This window comes from Rhinatrema bivittatum, chromosome 6 (genome assembly GCF_901001135.1).
Source record: "Rhinatrema bivittatum chromosome 6, aRhiBiv1.1, whole genome shotgun sequence".
Lineage (NCBI taxonomy): Eukaryota > Metazoa > Chordata > Amphibia > Gymnophiona > Rhinatrematidae > Rhinatrema > Rhinatrema bivittatum.
Window position 1 is genome coordinate 10,352,095 of NC_042620.1, and position 24,718 is coordinate 10,376,812.

General features: G+C 45.3%; 1 protein-coding gene across 3 annotated transcripts in view; it reads left to right on the plus strand.

The window, feature by feature from the left end:
* CFAP65 (cilia and flagella associated protein 65) overlaps positions 1 to 24,718 on the plus strand; it is a 401,443-nt gene that overhangs the window by 82,899 nt on the left and 293,826 nt on the right. For all 3 annotated transcript variants that reach the window (XM_029605027.1, XM_029605028.1, XM_029605029.1), the window contains exons 10-11: positions 7,087 to 7,287; positions 16,265 to 16,621. In XM_029605027.1, the coding sequence (XP_029460887.1) occupies positions 7,087 to 7,287; positions 16,265 to 16,621 (558 nt within the window). The remainder of the gene's footprint in view (positions 1 to 7,086; positions 7,288 to 16,264; positions 16,622 to 24,718) is intronic.

Sequence of the window (24,718 nt, forward strand, 5' to 3'; positions counted from 1 at the left end):
TGTGTGTCAGTGCAGGGATTGAGATTCACTACGGGACACACTTAGAACCTGTAGAGTATATAACAGGGCAGGGACTAGGACTCACTGTGCAGTACAGAATCTGTAGATTATATAACAGCGCAGGGATTCAGATTCACTACGGGACACACTTAGAACTTGTAAAGTATATAACAGTGCAGGGATTAGGACTCACTGTGCAGTACAGAATCTGTGAGTATATAACAGTGCAGGGATTCAGATTCACTACGGGACACACTTAGAACTTGTAAATTATATAACAGGATAGGGATTAGGACTCACTGTGCAGTACAGAATCTGTGAGTATATAACTGCAGGGATTCAGATTCACTACGGGACACTTAGAACTTGTAAAGTATATAACAGGATAGGTATTAGGACTCACTGTGCAGTACAGAATCTGTGAGTATATAACAGTGCAGGGATTCAGATTCACTATGGGACACACTTAGAACCTGTAGAGTATATAACAGAACAGGGATTAGGACTCATTGTGGGATACATAATCTCTATAGTGTGTGACAGTGCAGGGATTCAGATTCACTATGGGACACACCTAGAACCTGTAGAGTATATAACGGGGCAGGGACTAGGACTCACTGTGCAGTACAGAATCTGTAGAGTATATAACAGCGCAGGGATTCAGATTCACTACGGGACACTTAGAACTTGTAAAGTATATAACAGGATAGGGATTAGGACTCATTGTGGCACACTCTAAAGAGTGTGTGACAATGCAGGGATTGAGATTCACTATGGGACACACTTAGAACCTGTAGAGTATATAACAGAACAGGGATTAGGACTCACTGTGGGGTACAGAATCTGAATAGTGTGTGACAATGCAGGGATTCAGATTCTCTATGAGGCACACTTAGAACCTGTAGAGTATATAACAGGGCAGGGATTAGGACTCACTGTGGGGAACAGAATCTGTATAGTGTGTGACAGTGCAGGGATTCAGATTATGAGTCACACTTAGAACCTGTAGAGTATATAACAGGGCAGGGATTAGGACTCATTGTGGGGTACAGAATCTGAATAGTGTGTGACAGTGCAGAGATTCAGATTGATTTCTTGTAGTGGATTTGGAATAGACAATTTGCAGAGCCGTTTACCTCTGTGACCTGGTCTGTCTGGGAACTGCGCTCTTCTGCCCATTTAAAAATGCATGCAAGTTTGCACAGTTCGCATTCGTGGAGGAGTAAAAGTTGCCATGTGCTGCCATTCCCTGTATGTACCCGGATCAGTCCAGACTCCTGCCAGCAGACGAAGAAAGAGAAAGTTTCAGAAACCCCAGTGCCACCTTCTGTTCCTCAGTATTTCTCTGTCTCCAGCAGATGGTAGATGGCGCTAAACCTGCAGTTCCTCAGTATTTCTCTGTGTCCAGCAGATGGTAGATGGTGCTAAACCTGCAGTTCCTCAGTATTTCTCTGTGTCCAGCAGATGGTAGATGGTGCTAAACCTGCAGTTCCTCAGTATTTCTCTGTCTCCAGCAGATGGTAGATGGTGCTAAACCTGCAGTTCCTCAGTATTTCTCTGTCTCCAGCAGATGGTAGATGGTGCTAAACCTGCAGTTCCTCAGTATTTCTCTGTCTCCAGCAGATGGTAGATGGTGCTAAACCTGCAGTTCTGTGGTTTGGGCAGTTTTTGAGCCTTCCTCCCGGGGTCTTTTTTCTTTTTGGAATCCTAAGAGGTTCTTCCCTGTCCAGTCGAGGCAGGCGAGCTGGGAGTCAGGGACCTTTTTGTGTGCTCGACCTGTGCACCCATGGGGTGTAAATCTGGTGGTCCTGATCCCTCCCCTTCACGAGGCCGCTCTGGTGCTGCAGGCTCCGATACCCGTTTTTTCTCTATGAGGCACTCTATTCTTCTTACTTTAGATCTAGGCTAGTGCCGCCATAATAAAGTTTTTGTTTAAAAAAAGAAAAAAGTCAGAAGCAGAAGTTTTGAAAACAGGCAAGGCTTGTTGTGCTGGTGGCTTCCTCCTCTTTTCAGGCTTTGGTGTGTGTGTGGGGGGGGGAGGGTCTGATCTTAGAGCAAGGTAGGTTTATTTCTGGCACAGGCAGTCCCCCTCTCCGGTGTGATGACCCGCAGGTCGGCTTGCAGGGCCTGTGGCTTTGCTTGTGCGAGGCTCAATTGACAGGGCCTTTGTGCGGGGTGCTCCGACAGGGAAGAGGGCTCATCGGTGGGTCCGCCGGAGGCAAAATGGCATTCCCTGTACATACCCAGATTAGTCCAGACCGTGGGTTGAGCCTCCTGTCCAGCAGATGGAGACAGACCAAAACTGAAAGGGTGTCCTATATCAGGACAGAGCCTACCCTGCAGCCCTTCAGTATTTGTCTTCAGCAGATGCAGGCAGCTGAACCTGCGGTTACCCTTCTTAGCTTCTTATGTTGTTCCTTCGGGAATCTTATTTTTCTTTCTTTGTGGAATAAGAACATAAGAAATTTCCATGCTGGGTCAGACCAAGGGTCCATCAAGCCCAGCATCCTGTTTCCAACAGTGGCCAATCCAGGCTATAAGAACCTGGCAATTATCCAAACACTAAGAAGATCCCATGCTACTGATGCAATTAATAGCAGTGGCTATTCCCTAAATAAGCTTGATTAATAGCCATTAATGGACTTCTCCTCCAAGAACTTATCCAAACCTTTTTTGAACCCAGCTACACTAACTGCACTAACCACATCCTCTGGCAACAAATTCCAGAGCTTTATTGTGCATTGAGTGAAAAAGAATTTTCTCCAATTAGTCTTAAATGTGCTACTTGCTAACTTCATGGAATGTCCCCTAGTCCTTCTATTATTCGAAAGTGAAAATAACCGAGTCACATCTACTCGTTCAAGACCTCTCATGATCTTAAAGACCTCTATCATATCCCCCCTCATCCGTCTCTTCTCCAAGCTGAACAGCCCTAACCTCTTCAGCCTTTCCTCATAGGGGAGCTGTTCCATCCCCTTTGTCCGGTTGGGACCCCTTCCTTCAAATTTCGAATTCAGGGGTTTAATTGAGGACAGTACCTTCTTTTTTGCTGAAAGTAGTTTCTGCATTTCATGTAAACCAAACTGTAGCATCCAGCCTTTCCAACGGTAGATGCATCCGCTCCACATGCGAAGGAGCTCAAGTGGTTAGATGTTCGGCGAGCTCTATTGATGAATGATTTCAGGAGGTCTGACCAACTTCTTGTTTTGTGGAGTGGTGTGAAGTGAGGTTTCAAAGTTTGTAAGGCTACTATTGCTCATTGGTTGAAAGAGGTGATTGGGTCCACTTACATTACTGGAGGTCGTGAAATTCCAGAGGGCTTATGGGCTCATTCTACACGTTTGCCCTTCCAAGGACTGACATAGCATGATGAGGTTTCCCATTAGGGCACTAAAAAAAGTGCAAAGTAAGGATTCTGAGTGGCTGGAAACCGCTGTCTGAGAGGAGAACATCTGTCACTCTGCTTTCTGCTCTTGGTTTACTGCATGATCCTGCTCAGATTAACCTACATTGGTACTCTCAAACATTTAACTGCTGGTGATCACAAGGACTTTCTCTTCCCCTTTTCAATATTTTCAACTCTGATCAGCATGATGGCTCAGTGGCAGCCATGTTTCCTACTAAGCACCTGCGCAGTGGGCAGACAGGCACTCGGGAAAGATAAATCAAATGCTTACAGGTAAAGCTGGGAACGAGTGTGGGAAAAGATCTGAAGGAAGCTTCAGCTGTGTAAGGCGATGACAAGGAAAGCTGAGACTCTACTGGCATTTTTGAAGCGCAAGAGCTTTTCTTGTAATAATTCTCCCAAGATGCTCAGCGCTGGTAAGGCCTCTGCTGAAATATTGTGTCACTCCAGGAAGAACATGCAGAAACTGGATAAAGGCCAGATGAGAACAAAACAGACTAAACTTGTAGATCTGGAAACTCCGGCTAAGAGTCCGTGTGGAGTTCCACATCACCCGGGATTGAGGGGAGAAGAGGAGTTGGAAAACAAATGCAAAGATTGGATTTTGAAATCTCTGCACATTGTGTTCCATCGAAAATCAGGCTGCAGAAAAAGTCCATGAGTGCCTTGTACCTATGGTATTTTCCCTTTCAAAATCAGGGGCAGGGGGCCTGCCTGTTTTGCTGAGAGGGGGCTGCCGCTAGCCTGCCCAGCTGATTTGAGGGAGAGAGAAAGAACTGCCTGCACCTGCGGGGCTCCCGTGACATCATCAGCTGAGGACCCGCGAGTTGAAAAGCCCGCGGAGTGAAGGTGAGAGCGGGGCCTGCCTGTTTTGCTGAGAGGGGGCTGCCGCTAGCCTGCCCAGCTGATTTGAGGGAGAGAGAAAGAACTGCCTGCACCTGCGGGGCTCCCGTGACATCATCAGCTGAGGACCGCGAGTTGAAAAGCCCGCGGAGTGAAGGTGAGAGCGGGGCCTGCCTGTTTTGCTGAGAGGGGGCTGCCGCTAGCCTGCCCAGCTGATTTGAGGGAGAGAGAAAGAACTGCCTGCACCTGCGGGGCTCCCGTGACATCATCAGCTGAGGACCGCGAGTTGAAAAGCCCGCGGAGTGAAGGTGAGAGCGGGGCCTGCCTGTTTTGCTGAGAGGGGGCTGCCGCTAGCCTGCCCAGCTGATTTGAGGGAGAGAGAAAGAACTGCCTGCACCTGCGGGGCTCCCGTGACATCATCAGCTGAGGACCGCGAGTTGAAAAGCCCGCGGAGTGAAGGTGAGAGCGGGGCCTGCCTGTTTTGCTGAGAGGGGGCTGCCGCTAGCCTGCCCAGCTGATTTGAGGGAGAGAGAAAGAACTGCCTGCACCTGCGGGGCTCCCGTGACATCATCAGCTGAGGACCGCGAGTTGAAAAAGCCCGCGGAGTGAAGGTGAGAGCGGGGCCTGCCTGTTTTGCTGAGAGGGGGCTGCCGCTAGCCTGCCCAGCTGATTTGAGGGAGAGAGAAAGAACTGCCTGCACCTGCGGGGCTCCCGTGACATCATCAGCTGAGGACCGCGAGTTGAAAAGCCTGCGTCGTAGCGGCGCGTAGTAGCCGCCGGCGCGTCGCCTAAGCCGCGCGCGCCGAAGGGGCGCGCGCGGCTTAGATCGGCTTTGATCGCCTTTGTCGTTTTGGAGTTCGGAGTTTGGATAATCTATGGGGCGGAAAAGGAAGGCGAAACTCGTGACCTCATCTCCGGCTCTACAGGTATTTGGCCCGATGGACGCTCATGTTTCCAGGTTTAATATGCCACAGGAGGACTCGAATAGAGACACTTCGGATGTCTCTTTAAGTCCTGGCACGGGACCGACCCCTCCACAGCCCATAGGAAGAAGATCAGAAGTTGAAGACAGCGCAAAAGTAAGTGGCGTTGAAAGTATTCTTCAGTCACCGAACATTGCGACGCCTCCCTGCTCAGAGATAGAAGCAGGTGGAGGGGCTTTAACTATCAGAATAGATAGTCTACGAACTGCTGTCGTGGACGAATCTAAAATTACCATGGGAGATCTGTGGAGGATGCTGTTGAAAGTGGACTCAAATGTTTCCCTAATGAATTCCTCCCTTTCGGCGGTTGTTAATGGGAATAAAGTTGCTATTCAGGAACATGAGAAGAAACTGGGGGATATAGAAAAATCAGTGGGAAATATTAATTTGGAATTACAAAAAGCTAAATTAATGGAAAATTTACATACATCTGATAACGTAATGATACATAATGAGTTGGAAAATCTAGAAAATATGTTTAGGATTAAAAATCTTCGTTTTGTAAACTTTCCTATTACAAGATTGTTAGCACCTTATGAGATGTTACAAAAATATCTAAGGGAAAATTTAGCATGTGAAGAAGTCCCATTAATATCAAAAATTTATTATTTCCCAACCCCAACCAGTGAAATTAATGGTAGAGATGTGGACAACACCTTGGGTGTTTCCACCTTTCTGGAAGAATCCATTGATATAATATCTAAGAGAGCAACATTATTTGTTTCTTTTGTACAAGAAAGGGATAAAGAAGCTATATTAGTAAAATTCTTTAAAAATAAAGATATTCTATTCTGTGGACAGAAGGTTTTTATATTTCCTGACGTCGCCAAGCCTACCCAGGCTAGGAGGAAGCAATTTTTACTCCTGAAAAGTAAAACCTTGGAATTAGGCGCAACTTTTTATTTGAAATATCCGAGCAAGTGTTTTATCAATTTTCAGGGGAAAAAATATATATTTACAGAACCTTCTCATCTCCAAACTTTTTTGAGGGATAAAAGTGAGATTAATTTGGGAACACCTGAATCAGTAGTAGTACAGTCCAATAATATAGATTTGACAACCCCCTCTCCTTGAAGTTATATTCGATAAAAGATATGTATAGTATCAGGCCTCCAATCATTATAGTTTTCAATGTGAAAGAAAGGAAATGGTTAATAATGTATGTAACTTTTATTGCTTCTCACATTGAATTGCCTATGTAACGCACAGAAATGTGATATTGATTTATAAATTGAGAAATGTTTAATAAAGAGTAAATTACAAAATCAGGGGCAGACTTTGCACCTCGGCAGGCTGCTTGAGAATAGCACCCAGTCTGACCTACAAGGATAGATTGGATGGCTTGGGTTTATTTAGCCTGCAAAAGAGAAGAGTGAGGGATATAAATGAGGTTGTTTGAGGTTAGGTTTAGAAGGGTCACTGTAAGGGTGCTTATTCAGGGCAGTAGTGGAACCTCCATCATTGGAGGTCTTTAAGAGCTGCTTAAACAAATATCTGTCTGGGATCTCCTAAGGCACAGGTGGCAAACTCTGGTCCTCGAGGGCCACAAACAGGCCAGGTTTTCAGGATATCCGCAATGAATATTCATGAGATAGATCTGCATGCTCTGCCTCCAATGTATGCACAACTATCTCATGCATATTCATTGTGGTTATCCTGAAAACCTGGCCTGTTTGTGGCCCTCGAGGACCGGAGTTCGCCACCCCTGACCTAAGGACAGTCTTAAAGTAGAGGATTGACCAGAGGATCCCTTAAGGTCCCTTCCAGCCCCACATTTCCATGATTTTATGCCGTTTGTATTCTGAGATTTCCTGGATAGTGATGGAGGATTTGCAATGTTCTCTACTTTCCCAGGGTCCCATTTTTCTAGATCTGATTGGTACCTGTCACTCAATCAAGGTTAAGGCAGCCATCATTCAGGCAAAGCACATCTCACTGTACAAGACTCACATGGCAAGGGGCCTGACCCTGTACCCACCGGACATCCTCTGCGGCATGCTGCGGGAGGGGAAGCTGCAGAGAGATCCAGACGAGGCCCTCATGCTGCTTCAGCAGGTACGGTCTGATGGCATAGGTTTTATTTTCTCCTCAGATCCTTACTATTTGGGTGTCCAGTTTTAGGCTTCTTGGAGCAGATTGTGGAATGTAGTATGAGGTCAGTAACTGTTCTGCAAGATGCTTATTTGAATTTTTATAGGTAAATGTTCAAATGATTAGGATCTCTGCATATACTTGTTGAATCTGCTTTAGTAATTTTAAGTTCTCTGAAAATGAATGAGATTTTCCTGTTTTCTGCACATAAAAATGTTCTTTATTTTTTTACCAGACCGGTTGGCTCCCCCTGTCAGCAGATGGAGATAGGGCACTATGAAGCATGCAGCACTTCAGTATTTCTCTGCTTCCAACAGAAGTGGAGGTGTAAATTCTGCAGCCCTGATGTCTGGGGGACAAATTGCTCCTAAGACATTTTGGCTTTCTGGGGCAGACTTTCAAGTGTAATAGGGATGAGCAGGGGGGGGGTTGGTGGCCTCTCCTGGCTTGGTCTTTTTGGTGTATGTCTGTATGTGTGTGCTGGTAACGATAGCCAGTGGTGCTGGTTCCCCCGTTCCCCTCCAGCCCTGATGAGTCGCTGTTTTCCTTCTCCCCTCGTGGCTCCTGGAGGGCTGAGACCAGACCCTGGCAGGGGTGAAGAGGAGCACTAGCAGGGAGCGGCTGAGCAGAATATCTGTCTTCCTTCAGGGAAGTATTGAATGTAATTACTTTTTCTTGTGAGCAATAAAAGAAAAAGGAGTTTTCTGCTTAGGAGTGGGAGTCAGCTGGCTAAACCACGGCAATTGCAGAGGCATTAGAAGAGGATCGGGACCTTTCTCCACAGCGAGAAAGTCAGTGGCAAGCTGCAGGAGCTGCTTTTGGTGGGCCTGTCTTTGAGGTCATGATGGCATCCATGAAGAGCCAGAAATGGGAGACAAAGCAGGAGCTCAGCCATTGCTTGTGGGGTGTTGCTAGCAGGCTCTCAATGTCACAGGAAGAAGCCTACTCCAGAGAGGGAGTTCCACTATCATTCCCGGGGCAGGGCCCTCTGAGAGATGGGAACCTGTCAAAATGGCAGTACTGGCTTTATAGCTGCTAGTGGAAGCAGCAGTTCTTCTAGGGAGGTCTTCTGGGCGGAATTTTTTTCCGTCTATCAGCAGGCTTAATTAGTCATGCTGCATGGGTGAAGTCATCAGGGTGGAGCTGTCTGTCAAAGCTTCAGGCTTTATGCCCTACTGGGCATGCACGCTAGTTCCTGAGTGAATGAGCCCTCAAGAAGGCCCCTTAGTTTGCATGGACTTGGAATCTCGTCTCTTGATTCCTCCTCAGTTTTTCAAACTATTTTTATCACTTCAGCAACCCCAAAACAGCACTTTTTATTGCTATACAAGCCGTTAAGCCCGTTAAAACGGGCTACATTACATTTTTTTTCAGTCCATTTTCTAACACACAGCACCCTTCTACACTTTTTCTCCCTCTCTCCCCCTTCCCCTCGTTCACTCCTCCCCTTTCCTCCACTCAGTCCTTACTCACCCTCTGTCTCCCACTGCCTCCTTCCCCTCACTCTCACCTCCCTCCCCTTCCCTCAGTCACTCCCACCTCTCTCCCCTTCCCTCAGTCACTCCCCACCCTCTCTCAATCCCATCCTCTCCCCCTCAGCCCTCCTCCACTCCCTTTTTCTCTGCTCTTACCCTTCAACCTTTTCTTACCCTTCAACTTACTCACATCCCTGTCTCTCACCTCTCCCTCATTCTCCCCCTCTCCCCCTTCCACTTACTCACATCCTTGTCTCTCACCTCTCCCTCATTCTCCCTCTCCCCTCACTCTTCCCCACCCCCTCCCTCCCTCCCACACAATCACTCACTCCTCCCTCCCCCTCCCTCAGTCCCTCCCCCTCCCTCCCTCTCACTCAGTCCCTCCCTCCCACTCAGTCCTCCCCCTCACTCAATCCCTCCCTCCCTCTCACTCAGTCCCTCCCTCCCCTTCACTCAGTCCCTCCCTCTCACTCAGTCACTCCCTCCCACTCTCCCTCCCACTCCCTCCCTCCCTCTCTCTCGCTCCTCCCTCCCTCGCTACTGGCCGCCACTGCCGCTGCCGCCGCTGCCACCCGACGCCGCCGCCGCCGCTGCCACTCGCCGCCGCTGCCACTCGACGCTGCCATGTTTTTTTTTTTCTGACGCTGGCTGAGACCGACGTGCTCGCCCGCACATGCGCGGTAGAGCTGGTCTCTACTGCGCATTTGCGGCACGTCGGTCAACCTTCAATTATTAGGTTGATGGCTCAGACAAAGACCTCTGTTTTTAAATATTGCAGTTGTAGTCAAATAATGTCCATCACAGATGGCCACAACTATTGCTATTTATTTCTGGGTCCGGATCATGGCCAGGCAAATAGTCGTGACTGCAGGAGGATGTCCCCCAGAGCTCAGAGGCAGTGGGCAGAGAAAATCACACGGCTCCGAGCAAAAGAGACTCCAGCTTCCAGACAATCCTCAGCCTCTCCATCTTCTTCATTGGGAGAGTTAGGTGAAGAGTGTTCCATTGCATGGGACCTGCTATCGAGAAGGCTCGTTTCTTAAGTGCTGACTTAGCAGGGGGTACATAAAGGGTACCTAGGTACATTGTTCTAATTGGTCTGGAAGCTGTTCTAATTGGTCTAAAGAACCTAAAGAATGAAATAAAAAAAGGTACAGATAAAAAATAATAATAAAAATGAAAAGTAAAAAATTAAATAAAACGAGACACTAGTGGTCTGAAACTATAACAAAAATAATACAATTCCTTGATTGAAAAGGACTCACTAGTAATCCATGTTAAAATATTAAAAAATTGAAAAATTAAAAAAGGGGGCATCCAAATGGCAGATGAAATTTAATGTGGATAAGTGCAAGGTGATGCATATAGGGAAAAATAACCCATGCTATAATTACACAATGTTGGGTTCCATATTAGGAGCTACCACCCAGGAAAAAGATCTAGGCATCATAGTGGATAACACATTGAAATCGTCGGTTCAGTGTGCTGCGGCAGTCAAAAAAGCAAACAGAATGTTGGGAATCATTAGAAAGGGAATGGTGAACAAAACGGAAAATGTCATAATGCCTCTGTATCGCTCCATGGTGAGACCGCAACTTGAATACTGTGTACAATTCTGGTCGCCGCATCTCAAAAAAGATATAATTGCTGTTGAGAACGGGGTGTTTAGTGTGCCCTTGGGCCTCAGCCCGGGCCCAGATCTTCAGGGCCGAGCCGAGGGTTGACGGTGGCTCCGCATGGTTGACGGTCTTACCCTCTGCCAGGCCGGCAAGCTCCCAAGGCCAACATCCAGGGATGTTGGAAGTTGAATGGTCCTCCGACCATTCCGAGCCCTTTCGGACCTGCTGTGAGCAGCATGGAGCAGCAGGCCTGGCCTGAGGTTGAGGGCAGACGGGCCTTGACACGATGACAGGACTAGGGTCGATGCGGCGGCATCGCAGACAAGACACTTGGATGATGCGACGGCATCCTGACAAAAGACACTGGGTTGATGCACCGGCATCCATGACAAGACACTGGGTTGATGCAACTGCATCCATGACAAAGACACTGGGTTGATGCAACGGCATCCATGACAAGACACTGGGTTGATGCAACGGCATCCATGACGAAGACACTGGGCTGATGCAACGGCATCCATGACAAAGAACTTGACATCCAAATAGGCAAAACACAAGGCATGGATATAGGCACTGTCTCTCAGGGCGCCCTACACAGCCCACCTTCACGGGCGGACCCAATGGGCTGGTCGCGGACCACCCTGTCCCTCTGCGCGCCCTACACAGCCCTTGCAGGCTGGTCACGGACCAGGAGGAGAACAGGACAGCGCAGGAAAGGTCCGGGCAAGGAGGAACTCCAATGACAGAGCCAGTGTCATCCGAAGCTTCCCCCAAGGCTCGGCAGGAACGGAGGCTCAGGAGCACAGGGACACTTCCCACCTGCAAGCCACCTCATTCTCGGGCATACACCATCCGAGAGCACCGGCTTACAGGAACAGAAGGCTCGAGAGCACCAGATGAAGACACGGGGAAGAACATCATGGAAAGAAGACACGGGGAAGAACATCATGGAAAGAAGACACATCAGGGCGTGGAGGAACATAGCGAGACATCAGAACATGGACTGGGACCTCAGGCGGAACACCAAGACATGAAGACGTGGAAGAAGGCAGATGAGACGAGACGAGACGAGGAGCTCCACAAAGACAGAAGACCTTACAACTCTGGCAGGCAGGAGCCTTCAGAGGGAAGTCACCACAATGCAAGGCCAAGAACAGACTGACGAAGCAGCCCTTTATAGGGCTAAAGCAGGAAGTCCCATTGCAGGTGGGGCCAGCACACTTCCTGTGCCTGGCCCTTTAAATCCAGCAGAGAGGTGCGGGCCAGCGCCTAAGAAGCAGCAGGGAGCTGTGCAGGACCACGGACAGCGGCCTGCATCGACGTACAGCATCAGAAGAGGCAGGGCTGAGCCTGGATGCAGGCTCCGACGTCGGCAGCGGCTCCAGCCGCTGCAGGAGACCCCAGGGGCGGCTCCAGCCACTACTCCAGTCCGGGGCTGCGGCCTTAGCGCCACGAAGATGAAGTCAGCGTCAGGGGCAGTCCCAGCCCCGAGGGGAGATGCAGGAGTGCCACGGCTCCGACCGCGGAGCAGGAGAACAAGCAGGGCGGCCTCCGGGCTGCGGGGGAGAGAAGCAGAGCGCGGCTCCAGCCGCGTGGGAGGCCCGACGGCGGCATCCTGCCGTGTCGGGTGAAGATGCAGCGTAGGTAAGTGAGCCTGTTCGCGGGGGAACCCGCGGGCAGTGTTCATAACAATTGCGATAGAGAAGGTACAGAGAAGGGCTACCAAAATGATAAGGGGATGGAACAGCTCCCCTATGAGGAAAGGCTGAAGAGGTTAGGGCTGTTCAGCTTGGAGAAGAGACGGCTGAGGGGGGATATGATAGAGGTGTTTAAGATCATGAGAGGTCTAGAACGGGTAGATGTGAATCGGTTATTTACTCTTTCGGATAGTAGAAGGACTAGGGGGCACTCCATGAAGTTAGCATGGGGCACATTTAAAACTAATCGGAGAAAGTTCTTTTTTACTCAACGCACAATTAAACTCTGGAATTTGTTGCCAGAGGATGTGGTTAGTGCAGTTAGTATAGCTGTGTTTAAAAAAGGATTGGATAAGTTCTTGGAGGAGAAATCCATTACCTGCTATTAAGTTCACCTAGAGAATAGCCACTGCCATTAGCAATGGTTACATGGAATAGACTTAGTTTTTGGGTAATTGCCAGGTTCTTGTGGCCTGGATTGGCCACTGTTGGAAACAGGATGCTGGGCTTGATGGACCCTTGGTCTGACCCAGTATGGCATTTTCTTATGTTCTTAAAAAGATAAATAAAATTGAGATACTGTTATGAACTCAAGAATAAGAACAACCTGTAGGCATAATTACTGACAAAGATGCATAAAAGTTATATTATAAAAAAAAAAAAAGGAAAAATCAATTTCTAAATTTAAACCGTGTGGTGCAATGGTCTTGAAATCATATATAAATTTCTGTTCTTGTTGCAACAAAAGTCTATCTAAGTCACCTCCTCTGAGGACTAACAATGTTTTCTAAGCTGTACAGGTCCTTGGTGAGGCCTCACCTGGAGTACTGTGTTCATTTCTGGAGCCCGTATCTCAAAAGGGACTGAGACAGGATGGAGATGGTCCAGAGAAGGGCGACCAAAATGGTGGGTGGGAGGTCTCCATCAAATGACTTATGAGGAGAAGTTGAAGGACCTAAATACGGATACCCTGGAGGAGAGGAGGAGCAGGGGAGATAGGATAAAGACCTTCAGATACCTGAGAGGTTTTAATGATGCACAATCAACAAACCTTTTCCACTGGAAAGAAATCAGTAGAACTATCAGTCACGAAATGAAACTCCAGGGGGGACGACTCAGAACCAACGTCAGGAAATATTTCTTCATGGAGAGGGTGGTGGATGCCTGGAATGCCCTTCCGGAGGAGGTGGTGAAGATGAAAACGGTGAAAGATTTCAAAGGGGCGTGGGATAAACACTGAGGATCCCTAAAGGTTAGAGGATGGGAATGAGGAAAAGAGTGCATGGGGTAACTTGCTGGTGCAGCAGTTAATACCCTTAACCAAGAAGCCTTCATACTGTTAATGCAACTCCATCATGGCTCTCTGCTTCAACAACGGGGGAAAGGGGGAATTGGATTTGAACAGCAGCCAACAAAAGCCCTGACTTTTATGGTCTGAGGAAACAAATAACTTGCCGATGAGGTGGTTACTACCCTTAACCAATAAGCCTGATAACTATTGTTACAACACCAACACTGCTCTCTGCTTCAATGGCAAGAGGTGACAGGGAATTGGATTCAAACAGCAACCAACCAGGGCCCGGACTTTTACGGTCTGGGAAATTGATAAGCATGAGGGTAACCTGCCATACAACACCACTGGAAATCGAATCTATACTTAAGAAACTAAAACCATCAAACCACCCAACAGATCACATTCCAACTAAACTACTGCTTCTCATCCCGAATACTATTTCCAGAGCATTGGCCAACATTATAAATTGCTCACTCGCCCAAGGAATCTACCCGGACAGGCTGAAAACCGCATCCCTCAAACCGCTCCTGAAGAAACCTAACCTCGACACAAGTGAACCCTCCAACTTCCGCCCCATATCCAACCTCCCTTTTTTAGCAAAAATCATGGAGAAAGTTGTTAATACACAACTTTCTTTATACCTGGAAGAGCACAATATCTTTCACCCATCCCAATATGGCTTTCGTAAAGCAGCTAGTACAGAAACCCTACTTATCTCCCTTGCCGATCACATCCTCATGGGCCTAGACAAAGGTCAATCTTTTATCCTAGTCCTTCTGGACATTTCAGCCGCATTTGACACAGTGAACCACGCCATCCTACTAAATCGCCTAGCAGAAATCGGATTAACAGGATCTGCACACAGCTGGTTTAACTCCTTTCTAAGTAACAGAAGCTTCAAAGTAAAAATCAATAACAACGAATCCCCAGATGTCAAATCAACATTAGGAGTACCACAAGGCTCTTCCTTGTCACCCACACTATTCAATATATACCTCCTGCCCCTCTGTCAACTGCTTACGGATCTAAAATTAAAATTCTATCTCTATGCAGATGACGTACAGATTCTGATTCCCATTACAGAATCTCTCCCTAAATCTCTCGCCTTTTGGGAAATCTGCCTCAAATCTATAAACAGTCTGCTCACCAACTTGAATCTAGTTCTGAATGCAAATAAGACTGAACTCCTAATCATCTCCTCGGACAACTCGGCCTTAATCAATCCACCAGCAGGCAACACCCAGATCACGCAAGTAAGGGACCTTGGAGTAATCATTGATAACCGTCTGAATCTTAAGAAAGCCATCAATAACACTACCAAGGACTGTTTTTATAAATTACAAGTCATGAAAAGGCTCAAACCCCTCCTCCACTTCCAAGATTTCAGGACAGTGCTCCAAGTCACACTCTTCTCCAAAACAGATTACTGTAACTCTCTTCTCCTCGGGCTCCCTACTTCATCTATCAAACCATTACAGATGCTCCAAAATGCTGCGGCAAGAATCCTGACTAATACCAACAGAGGAACACACATCACTCCCATACTACAGAACCTGCACTGGCTGCCAATCAAATATAGAATATTACACAAGGCTCTCACTATAATCCACAAAGTCATTCACAACCAACAACAACTAGACCTCCAGATTCCCCTCAAATTATACTCATCAGACAGACCGATTCGAGAAGCATATAAAGGCACCCTGCAACCCCCCACAACGAAATCTACTCGCCTATCATCTACCAAAGAAAGAACCTTCTCTACAGCTGGCCCAACCATCTGGAACAAGATGCCCACAGAACTCAGATTAGAACCATGCCCGTCTACCTTCCGCAAAAAACTTAAGACATGGCTCTTCATCCAGGCCTTCACTTAACCTACAGTTCCAGCAATTCCTCACTAATTCAGACACTGACTCCTACCTAAACTCTCTGACAAGTGTAGCCTATACACTTATGCCTCTTCTCATCATATTATTGTATTATCTAATTTGTTCAGTTATGCCTTCTATCGCTCCGGCTATCCTAGCCCTCCAGGTTAATACCCCTTGTTATATGTAACTTTCATTTCTTGTTATATGGTTGACTTTGTTATTCCCCTCATGTTATCTGTAAACCGATCTGATATGAATTTTCTTTCATGAAGGTCGGTATATAAAAATGTTAAATAAATAAAATAAATAAATAAGCTTACTGGGCAAACTGGATGGAGCGTTTGGTCCTTTTCTGCTGACATTTCTATGTTTCTATGCATGTTGAGCAGCACTAGTCATGTTTGTCTGGTTTCAGTGTCCTGACAGTGCAACCTTATGCTGGTGTTAATCTTTTTTGATAGCCACCTTGATCATGAAGATATGCTCTGTGGTAATACAAAACAATGAAGCAAGCTGGTACCATGATACCTGATGCCTGTGGTTTAACCAGAAATGGATTTGGATTTTAGATTTCAATTTCTCTTCTTTCCAAATCTGAGCTCAAAGAATTACAATGCAGGTGCAATTGGTAGCTGAAACTGGCACTGCTAAATTTATTTATTTATTTATTTATTTATTTAATTTATTTAAAAACTTTTCTATACCGTCGCTAAATTATATACCATCGCAACGGTTTACAAATAGGCACATAGACTAAGGTGTGTAATGTAGGTTATCGTACATTCTAACAGGTGCCATTAAATTACTACCAAGAGTGTGCCAGCGAGTTGTATGACAGCACTGGTGATGTTCCATGCTGGGTGATGCTCACAAATCATAATTCTCTCATCTGTTGTTTTTTGTGTGACAACTTTATTCTAGTTACTTCTGTTCATTATTTCATTTTTTCATTTAGCCTTAATCACATTTTTCCTTCCTCTAGGATCCTGGAGACGCCACCCCTGCAGCCTACCCGTACATTGACCCGGAAACGGAATTCTTTGAGTTAAGCACTGAGATCACCAGGTTCCCTCCTCACATCTCAATCAGCAGAAGGGACTTTGATTTTGGGTGCTGTAAATACACTCACCTTGTAGAGCCCTTTCCGCTCAGCCTGACCAATCACACAAAGGGGAAAGTCATCGTCACCTGGATCTTCAATCCTGAGAGTCCCTTCCGGGTGACCCCAGAATCCTCAGATATTCCACCTCTCAAATCCATGGCTTACCGCCTCTCCTTCCAACCCACCCAGCTTAATACTCTCTATGCAACTGAACTGGAAGTCTACATCTACTACAAGGTCAGTAGAGCATTCAGAGTTGTCAGTGCAGCCAATGAGGGAAGCACAGAGCAGTGAAACCCACAGACTTGCGTTCCAATCCCACCTCTTTCCTCCCTAACAGTACTGGCAGTGCAGCCAATAGGGGAAGCACTGAGCAGGGAGACCTGTAGAGCTGGGTTCCAATACCACATTCATTTCTGTTTCTGTGCTGACAGTGCAGACCATATGAAAAGGGAGAATGCAAGGAAACATGTAGGTGTGGGTTCTAATCCCATTTCCTCCTCCTCTCACTGTGGGGGTGTGAGCACAGAGAAGGGAAACCCACAATTCCGGGTTCCAATCCTACCTCTTCCACTCACTGCGCTGACAGTGCAACTCGGGAGTGAGAGCCCCGGAAAAGGAAACTCGTAAAGCCGGGTTCTAATCCTATTGCCTCCTCTGCTTACTGTGCTGACAGTACAGCCTTGGGGTGGTAAAGCTATAGACCCAGGTTCCATGGGATAGGGCAGGAGAGTCAAACACACAACCCAAACCATTCAGTGAAAACAGCTACAACAATATTGATTCATTTGGTATTTAATCATAATTTCTTAAACCGGGCCACAGTTTTTAAGTACAAAAATAATTCACGCAGGGGGAAATTTCAGTAAACCGCATAGTGGCCAAGCATGCGGGTACTTTTGTGCTCACAAACCTTTAGACAGTATTCAAGGAAAAAGTACTTGGGTAGCTACAGGTGTGCGGGTAGAAAAGTACCTGGGTACTTTGCCCCTGCTATATGTGTGGCTGGGACTCCGAGAGGAGAAACTAATGAAAATTCCCTGTACGTCTGGACTGATCCATGGTACTACAGGAACGAAAATTAGCAGGTACGGAATAATTTTCTTTTCAATTATAGGCTCGTTCTTTTCTTCCTCCTCCTCCCATGCCCCTAGGAACTCCTGCTGTAACAGTGGCTGTGTCATTGCACTTTTTCACAACTTGGCTAAGTTTAGCCTCTCAGCCTGGGGCAAGGTATCTAAGCGCCAGACTCTAGGGTCCCTTTACAAATTGTTCTCCCCAAATATACACAAAATATAGAAGTAGAGAATAAGAAAAAAATGTATTTCAAAGAAAAATAAATGTAAAGCTAACTTGGTGAACCTATATCACTTCTGTGTAGATTTACACAACACTTTGCAATGTTAGTCCCAGGAGAGCGAGGACACAGACACAGGCATAGTGAGTTCCCTAATTAAGCTAGATATTTCACTTGGAGGCAGTTACAACACTGCTCTCTACATTAATGGTGGGGGTGGAAGGGAAATAGAACCAAAAGGTTACTAAGAGCCAAGAGAAACAGATAAGAATGAGAAAAAAAAAAAAGTCCGAAACTTGCTGGGCAGACTGGATGGGCCGTTTGGTCTTCTTCTGCCATCATTTCTATGTTTCTATGGTTCTATGAATCATAAACATCAGTTTCCCTGCTGTCTTCTATGTCAGAAACAGGAGCGACTGCAATATTAGAGCCTCCTGAAGTAAAAACATCCAAAGAAAACCTGGCCGCTTTCTTGTCACAGGTGCCACCATTGAAACACCGGTGGCTGGACACTGACCCGCAGGGATAGAGGGACCGACCCTCTCTTCACCAGGCCTCTTGTGTAGCACAGAAAACCTGGTATACAATTTGAAAAAAACTGGGAGAAAAATAACCAGAACTAGAGGACGTGAGGCCCTCAAGCAAAACCACATTAGTTTGAGCCACAGGAGTCAGAATCAAAGGCTTCTCAGTGTGCAGCGTGGGAAAAGACTGTAATGGGCAAGAAATTCTAGATTTCAAAATGGTGGCTGTTCCCACTAAAATGGCCACCTGAGCTGAGATAAATTCAGAAAAATTGTCCCAACACTTAAAGGCTAAAACCAAGGACTCATCAACATTAATCATCATCAGTGCAGGCCAAAACAAGGTCACAAACTGAACAAGAGAGGCTGGCAGTGCTATTAGAAACCATTATAGAAACCATTGTAAAACATATTAACACAGATTCCCCTACCATAATTATGGGAGATTTTAACTTACACCTTGATGCTTCCCCACTCTCAGCCAATTGTGAAGCCCTCCTCACTTCTCTTAGCGCTATGGGATTCACTCAGATTATCAATAATCCAACCCACAAAGCAGGACATACATTGGATCTTATTTTCATCAATGATAATTTCCTCTGCTCTAGGGAACCTACATGTACCCCCATCCCCTGGTCGGACCATTTCCTGATAACAACGACCCTCTCCTCCAAGAATAAATCTATCACCACTCAGCATCTCTCCACTATTCACTTCAGAAAATCTTGCGCTTCAGACATTCTCAGCGAGCAGCTCACCAAGGAACTCACAAACCTAGATATATCCAACCCCAACTCTGCCGTGCTTTCCTGGCATAAGATCACGGAAAAGGTAGCAAACAATCTGTGCCCTTCAACCTCAAAATTAATTAATCCAGCAAAAAAAGGAAACCAACCTTGGTTCACCAGTGAACTCAAACGGATAAAGCAAGAACTACGCCAAAAAGAAAACAGATGGCGCAAAGCCCCTTCACCATCTACGCTATCATCATACAAAGGAACCTTACATTTTTACAGAACATCCATCCTAAAAGCAAAAAAACAATACTATGCCAATAAAATCCATGACCTCCTATATGATGCAAAAGCTTTATTTTCATATGTATCTCAAATCACAAAACCAATTCCTCCATCAATACCAGACGAACAGGCTCAATTCAAGGCAAATGAGCTAGCCTTGTTCTTTCAACAGAAGATTTCAAACACTATCGCACTTCTTCCAACCAAGACAAACCCCTCAGCCTCATACACCTCTAACCACACACTCAAGGAAGCTAAATTCGACAACTTTGAACTAACTTCCACAAAAGAGATCGAATCCATCCTAAAGAGGCAGAAACCATCCAGCCACCCAACAGACAACATTCCCTCCAAATTACTGCTACTCATCCCAGACTCAATCGCAGGACCTCTGACCAACATCATAAATTGCTGCCTAACACAAGGTCTGTACCCAGATAGTCTAAAAAATGCTTCCCTTAAACCCCTCTTGAAAAAACACAATCTAGACTCCAGCATTCTAGCTAATTTTCGTCCAATCTCTAATCTTCCTTTCCTAGCCAAAATTACAGAGAAAGTAGTTAACTCCCAGTTATCAGATTACTTAGAAGAAAACAATATCCTTTCCTCTTCCCAATATGGTTTCCGCAAATCACGCAACACAGAAACCCTGCTCATCTCACTAACAGACCATATTATTATGGGACTGGACAAAGGACACTCATTTCTTCTAATCCTTCTAGACATCTCAGCAGCCTTCGACACGGTCAACCACTCCATCCTCCTAGATCGCTTGTCAGACATTGGCATAACCGGATTAGTCTACAGCTGGTTCAAGTCCTTCCTTGATAACAGAAACTTCAGGGTCAGGATCAATAACAAAGAATCGCCATTGACAAATTCTTCTCTTGGCGTCCCCCAAGGATCCTCCCTTTCTCCCACCCTTTTCAATATCTACCTCCTTCCCCTTTGCCATCTGTTAACAAGTCTCAACCTCATTCATTACATCTACGCTGACGATGTTCAGATTCTGATTCCCATAACAGAATCCATCACCAAAACTCTCTCGCTTTGGAAAAATTGTCTTCAATCTATCAACAATCTCCTCAACAACCTAAATCTGGTCCTCAACTCCGCTAAGACTGAACTACTATTTATCTCCTCCAACCCAGACAACCACCCCCCACAAACACACCACAGTTATCATCTCACCCTCACTCAAGTAAGAGATCTGGGAGTAATCCTTGACAACCGCCTTAACTTAAAGACCATGATCAATACGACTACCAAAGATTGCTTCCACAGACTACAGGTGTTGAAAAGACTCAAACCCCTCCTTTATTTACACGACTTTAGGACTGTTCTCCAATCCTTAATATTTGCAAAAATAGATTACTGCAGTGCTCTTCTCACTGGCCTTCCCAACTCATCCATCAAACCACTTCAAATGATTCAAAATGCTGCTGCCAGAATTTTAACCAACACCAACCGAAGAGAACATATTACTCCCACTCTCCGAAACCTACACTGGTTACCAATCTACCACAGAATCCTTCACAAATCTCTCACCCTGATACATAAGTCCATCCATAACTATTTTCATCTTGACCTTGAATTCCCTCTCAAACTCCATACTTCCATCAGACCAATTAGAGAAATCCATAAAGGAACGCTACAATCCCCTCCAACCAAAGCTATTCGCCTCGTCTCGACTAGGGTCCGAGCTTTTTCTTTTGCAGGTCCAAACATCTGGAATAGCCTCCCCGCAGACCTCAGGCTAGAACCATGCCTACTAACATTCAAAAAAAAACTTAAGACTTGGCTGTTCCAACAAGCCTTCTCGGATCCTTCAGACTCACAATAGACAAACAACCTTTTCACGAGCTACGGAACCATGCTACTATTTTGTTGCCTATTATTATGATTATCCTAACTCCTCAGATAATATTGTTTCCTGTTTAATCTGAATCCATTACAACTTTTGTGTTTAAGTTATTGCCCTTCTTGGGCCTTCTATTCTTCTTACTTCTAAGCTGTAAAGCCTCCAAGTTTATAGTCCTTGTTTAATGTAACTTACTGCTCTCTTCTGAGTATTTTGTACTGTTCCATTTCTGTTACAAGTTTTTCTCTATCCCCCGTTCGATGTAAACCGATCTGATATGGTATTTAACCATGAAGTTCGGTATAGAAAAATGCTAAATAAATAAATAAATTAGAGCTCCAGCTCCCACAAGTTGAACAGTGTCCACTGCGTTTACCGGACATCTCCTGCAGTTTATTTATTTATTTAGCCATTTTATATGCCTTCATTCCAAATAAAGATCACAATGGTTTACAACATGATGTACATAATATACATTGACTTAATGAGGTCAAGCATTATACACATTGAGATTGACATGTACTTGGGATAAGGTATTTAGATCAGAGGCTAGGTTCTTAATGACATTGTCTTTGAGGGTGCATTCTCTGTGTTTTAAGTTAGGTTATAGGCATTTTGAAATAACCATGCTTTTAGGTCACTTTTGAATTTCTTTGTTTCTGGGGTCAGTCTTAGATACTTGAGTATTTATTTATTTATTTAACAGTTTTATATACCGACCTTCATAGTAAATAACCATATCGGATCGGTTTACAATTAACAAGAATAAAAAAATAAATAAATAAATAAATAAAAATAAAATAAAATAAAAAACTGGGGTAACTATTCAAGTAAACGAAAGATAAACAGTAAGTAGGAATGAGTCAAAAGTTACAATCAACAGGGAAGAGAACTTGGAAGCTTGCAACAAGCTGGAAAGAAGATAAGGCAGGAAATAAATATGAAGTGATGCCATAGGGCGTACGGGTTAAAGCTTAATGGTGCTTTAACCTGGGAGAGTCAGAGTCCATTCGTGAGTATAGAGTTCCATATTTGTGAGTATAGAGTTCCATATTCGTGAGTAGAGAGTTCCATAGCATTGGGCCTGCTATAGAGAATATGCAGTTTCTTATTTTTGTTAGGTGAGCATTCTGTACTGATGGCAGAGCTAGTAGTCCTTTGTTTTGAGATCTTAATGATTTCTATGGCCAGTATGATTGTAGAGCTAAGTCAACCAAACTAAAGTTGTTAGAATGGCTGGTGGAGTGTATTAATGTTAGGACTTTGTAGTTGATGAGGGCTTGTCCAGTCGCCAATGAAGAACTATCAGTGAATGTGATATGTGATCGAATTTCCTTGAACAGTTAAGAGTCTAGCTGTGGCATTTTTTAATAGTTGTAGTCTTTTTAGAAGACAATTGGGTACTCTGAGTAAAAGTGAGTTACTGTAGTCTAAGTTTGAGACTTTCTCAGGGTCTGTAGGAATTGCAGTTTGGCATATTCTGATTTGATTAATTTATTTATGTGCTTTTCCATTGTTAGGTTCTCATCAATCTATATACCTAAGTCACGAACTTGGTCAGAGGATGCAATGCTGAAGTTACCCATGTCAAGTGTTAGATTTCTTCTTAATAGAATGATTTCAGTTTTGTTAGTGTTTAGAGTTAGTTTACGTTTTGATAGTTCATGTTGTATAGCCTTCATGTGTATCACTAGAGTTATTTAAACAATGACATAGAATAAGAAAGGCTTGAGAGGATCTCAAAGAGCCTGAAATTGCCCCCTCCCCTCAGTTAAATTCACCCTTTTCCCAGTGGGTTAAGTCTGGAGTTGCCAATGAGAACCACTCATCACACTGTTAAACTCTCTCTTTCTCTCTCTTTTTTTAACTTTAGGATAAAGGCAAAAATTAGAGAAGTAGATGGGAGGAGAGATTGGGAGAAAATTATTTTCTTCACAGAGGATCCTTCAAAGGTATAAAAAGATACCTCACCCTTTACTGAACCACTTCTAAGGCTGGGAGTCTCCTGGAAGGGTTCTCTGAACTGGTAACAAAAGCCATACTCCGCCAGAAAGAAAAATCCAAACCTGAGAGACAAATATCTTTCTGCACCAAAACAGTATGTCCTGCCATCTACTAGAGACAGAGTATACTGGCTTTTACTGGAGCTGCACTACAGTAACAACCAGTAATGATGTCACAGAGAAAGGTGTGTCCTCTGTCCCTATCTGCTAATAGGAGGAATAGACCCACATGTCTGGACTAGTGTAGCAGGATGATAAGTATATCTGGGGACCCTCTGAATTTTCCCCAAAGTCCTGGAAATTTGCATCAATTGACGGGTCTATGGGAAAATCTGTAAAGCTCCTGGGCCTCTCTGTTTACAGCTCCAACCCCTCCTCTTCCTCCATAAGCTTGCAGAGAGCAGGAGGAGAAGGGTGATTCTGGAGCAGACACTGCAGGCAGCATGTGAGAAGAGGGGCCACAATGCACACAACTCAGTTTGCAGCTGCAATTACAGGACTTGGGACTCACTCAGCTGAGGGTAGAGTGAGGGTGCACAAGTCAGCAGCTGTGACTTATAGAGAGGGTGGGAGCAAAGAGAATGCCGGGGTTAGGGAGAGAGAAAGGAGAGGCATCTGGAATCATCCCTGGACAGGTAAAAAGTGGTGGAGAGAAGAGAGAGAAAGAAAGTGTAAATTAGTGTGGGTGTGGGTGGGGAAGAGAGAAATTTAAGGAAGCTGGAAGACTGGTCGAAGATATAGCAGCTGAGATTCAATGCCAAGAAGTACAGAGTCATGCATATGGGGTGTGGAAATCCAAAAGAAATGTATTCAATGGGAGGTGAAGGGCTGATGTGCACGGAGCAGGAGAGAGACCTTGGGGTGATAGTGTCTAACGATCTGAAGTCAACGAAAAAATGTGACAAGACGATAGCTAAAGCCAGAAGAATGCTGGGCTGCATAGAGAGAGGAATATTGAGTAAGAAAAGGGAAGTGATTATCCCCTTGAACAGGTCCTTGGTGAGGCCTCACCTGGAGAACTGTGCTCAGTTTTGGAGACCGTATCTCCGAAGGGAGAGACAGGATGGAGGCGGTCCAGAGAAGGGCGACCAAAAAGGTGTATGGTCTTCATCGAATGCCTTATGAGGAGAGATTGAAGGATCTAAATATGTTACCCAGTTACTGTTTGTTGATGTTTATCTCTTGTATGCAAAGTTTACTGTTCCATGTAACGGCAGCGCCAAAAGTTCTGTATAATGACACTGTCAAAACGTTTTAGTTATCTGTAAACCGATACGATGTGCAAACGGTTATCGGTATATAAAAAACCTATAAATAAATAAATAAATGTATACCCTGGAGGAAATGAGGAGCAGAGGTGATATGATACAGACCTTCAGATACTTGAAAGGTTTTAATGATCCAAAGTCAACGACAAACCTTTTCAATTACAAAAAAATCAGCAGAACCAGAGGTCACGATTTAAAACTCCAGGGAGGAAGACTCAGAACCAATGTCAGGAAGTATTTCTTCACAGAGAGGGTGGTGGATGCCTGGAATGCCCTTCCGGAGGAAGTGGTGAAGACTAAAACTGTGAAGGATTTCAAAGGGGCGTGGGATAAACACTGTGGATCCATAAAGTCTTGAGGAT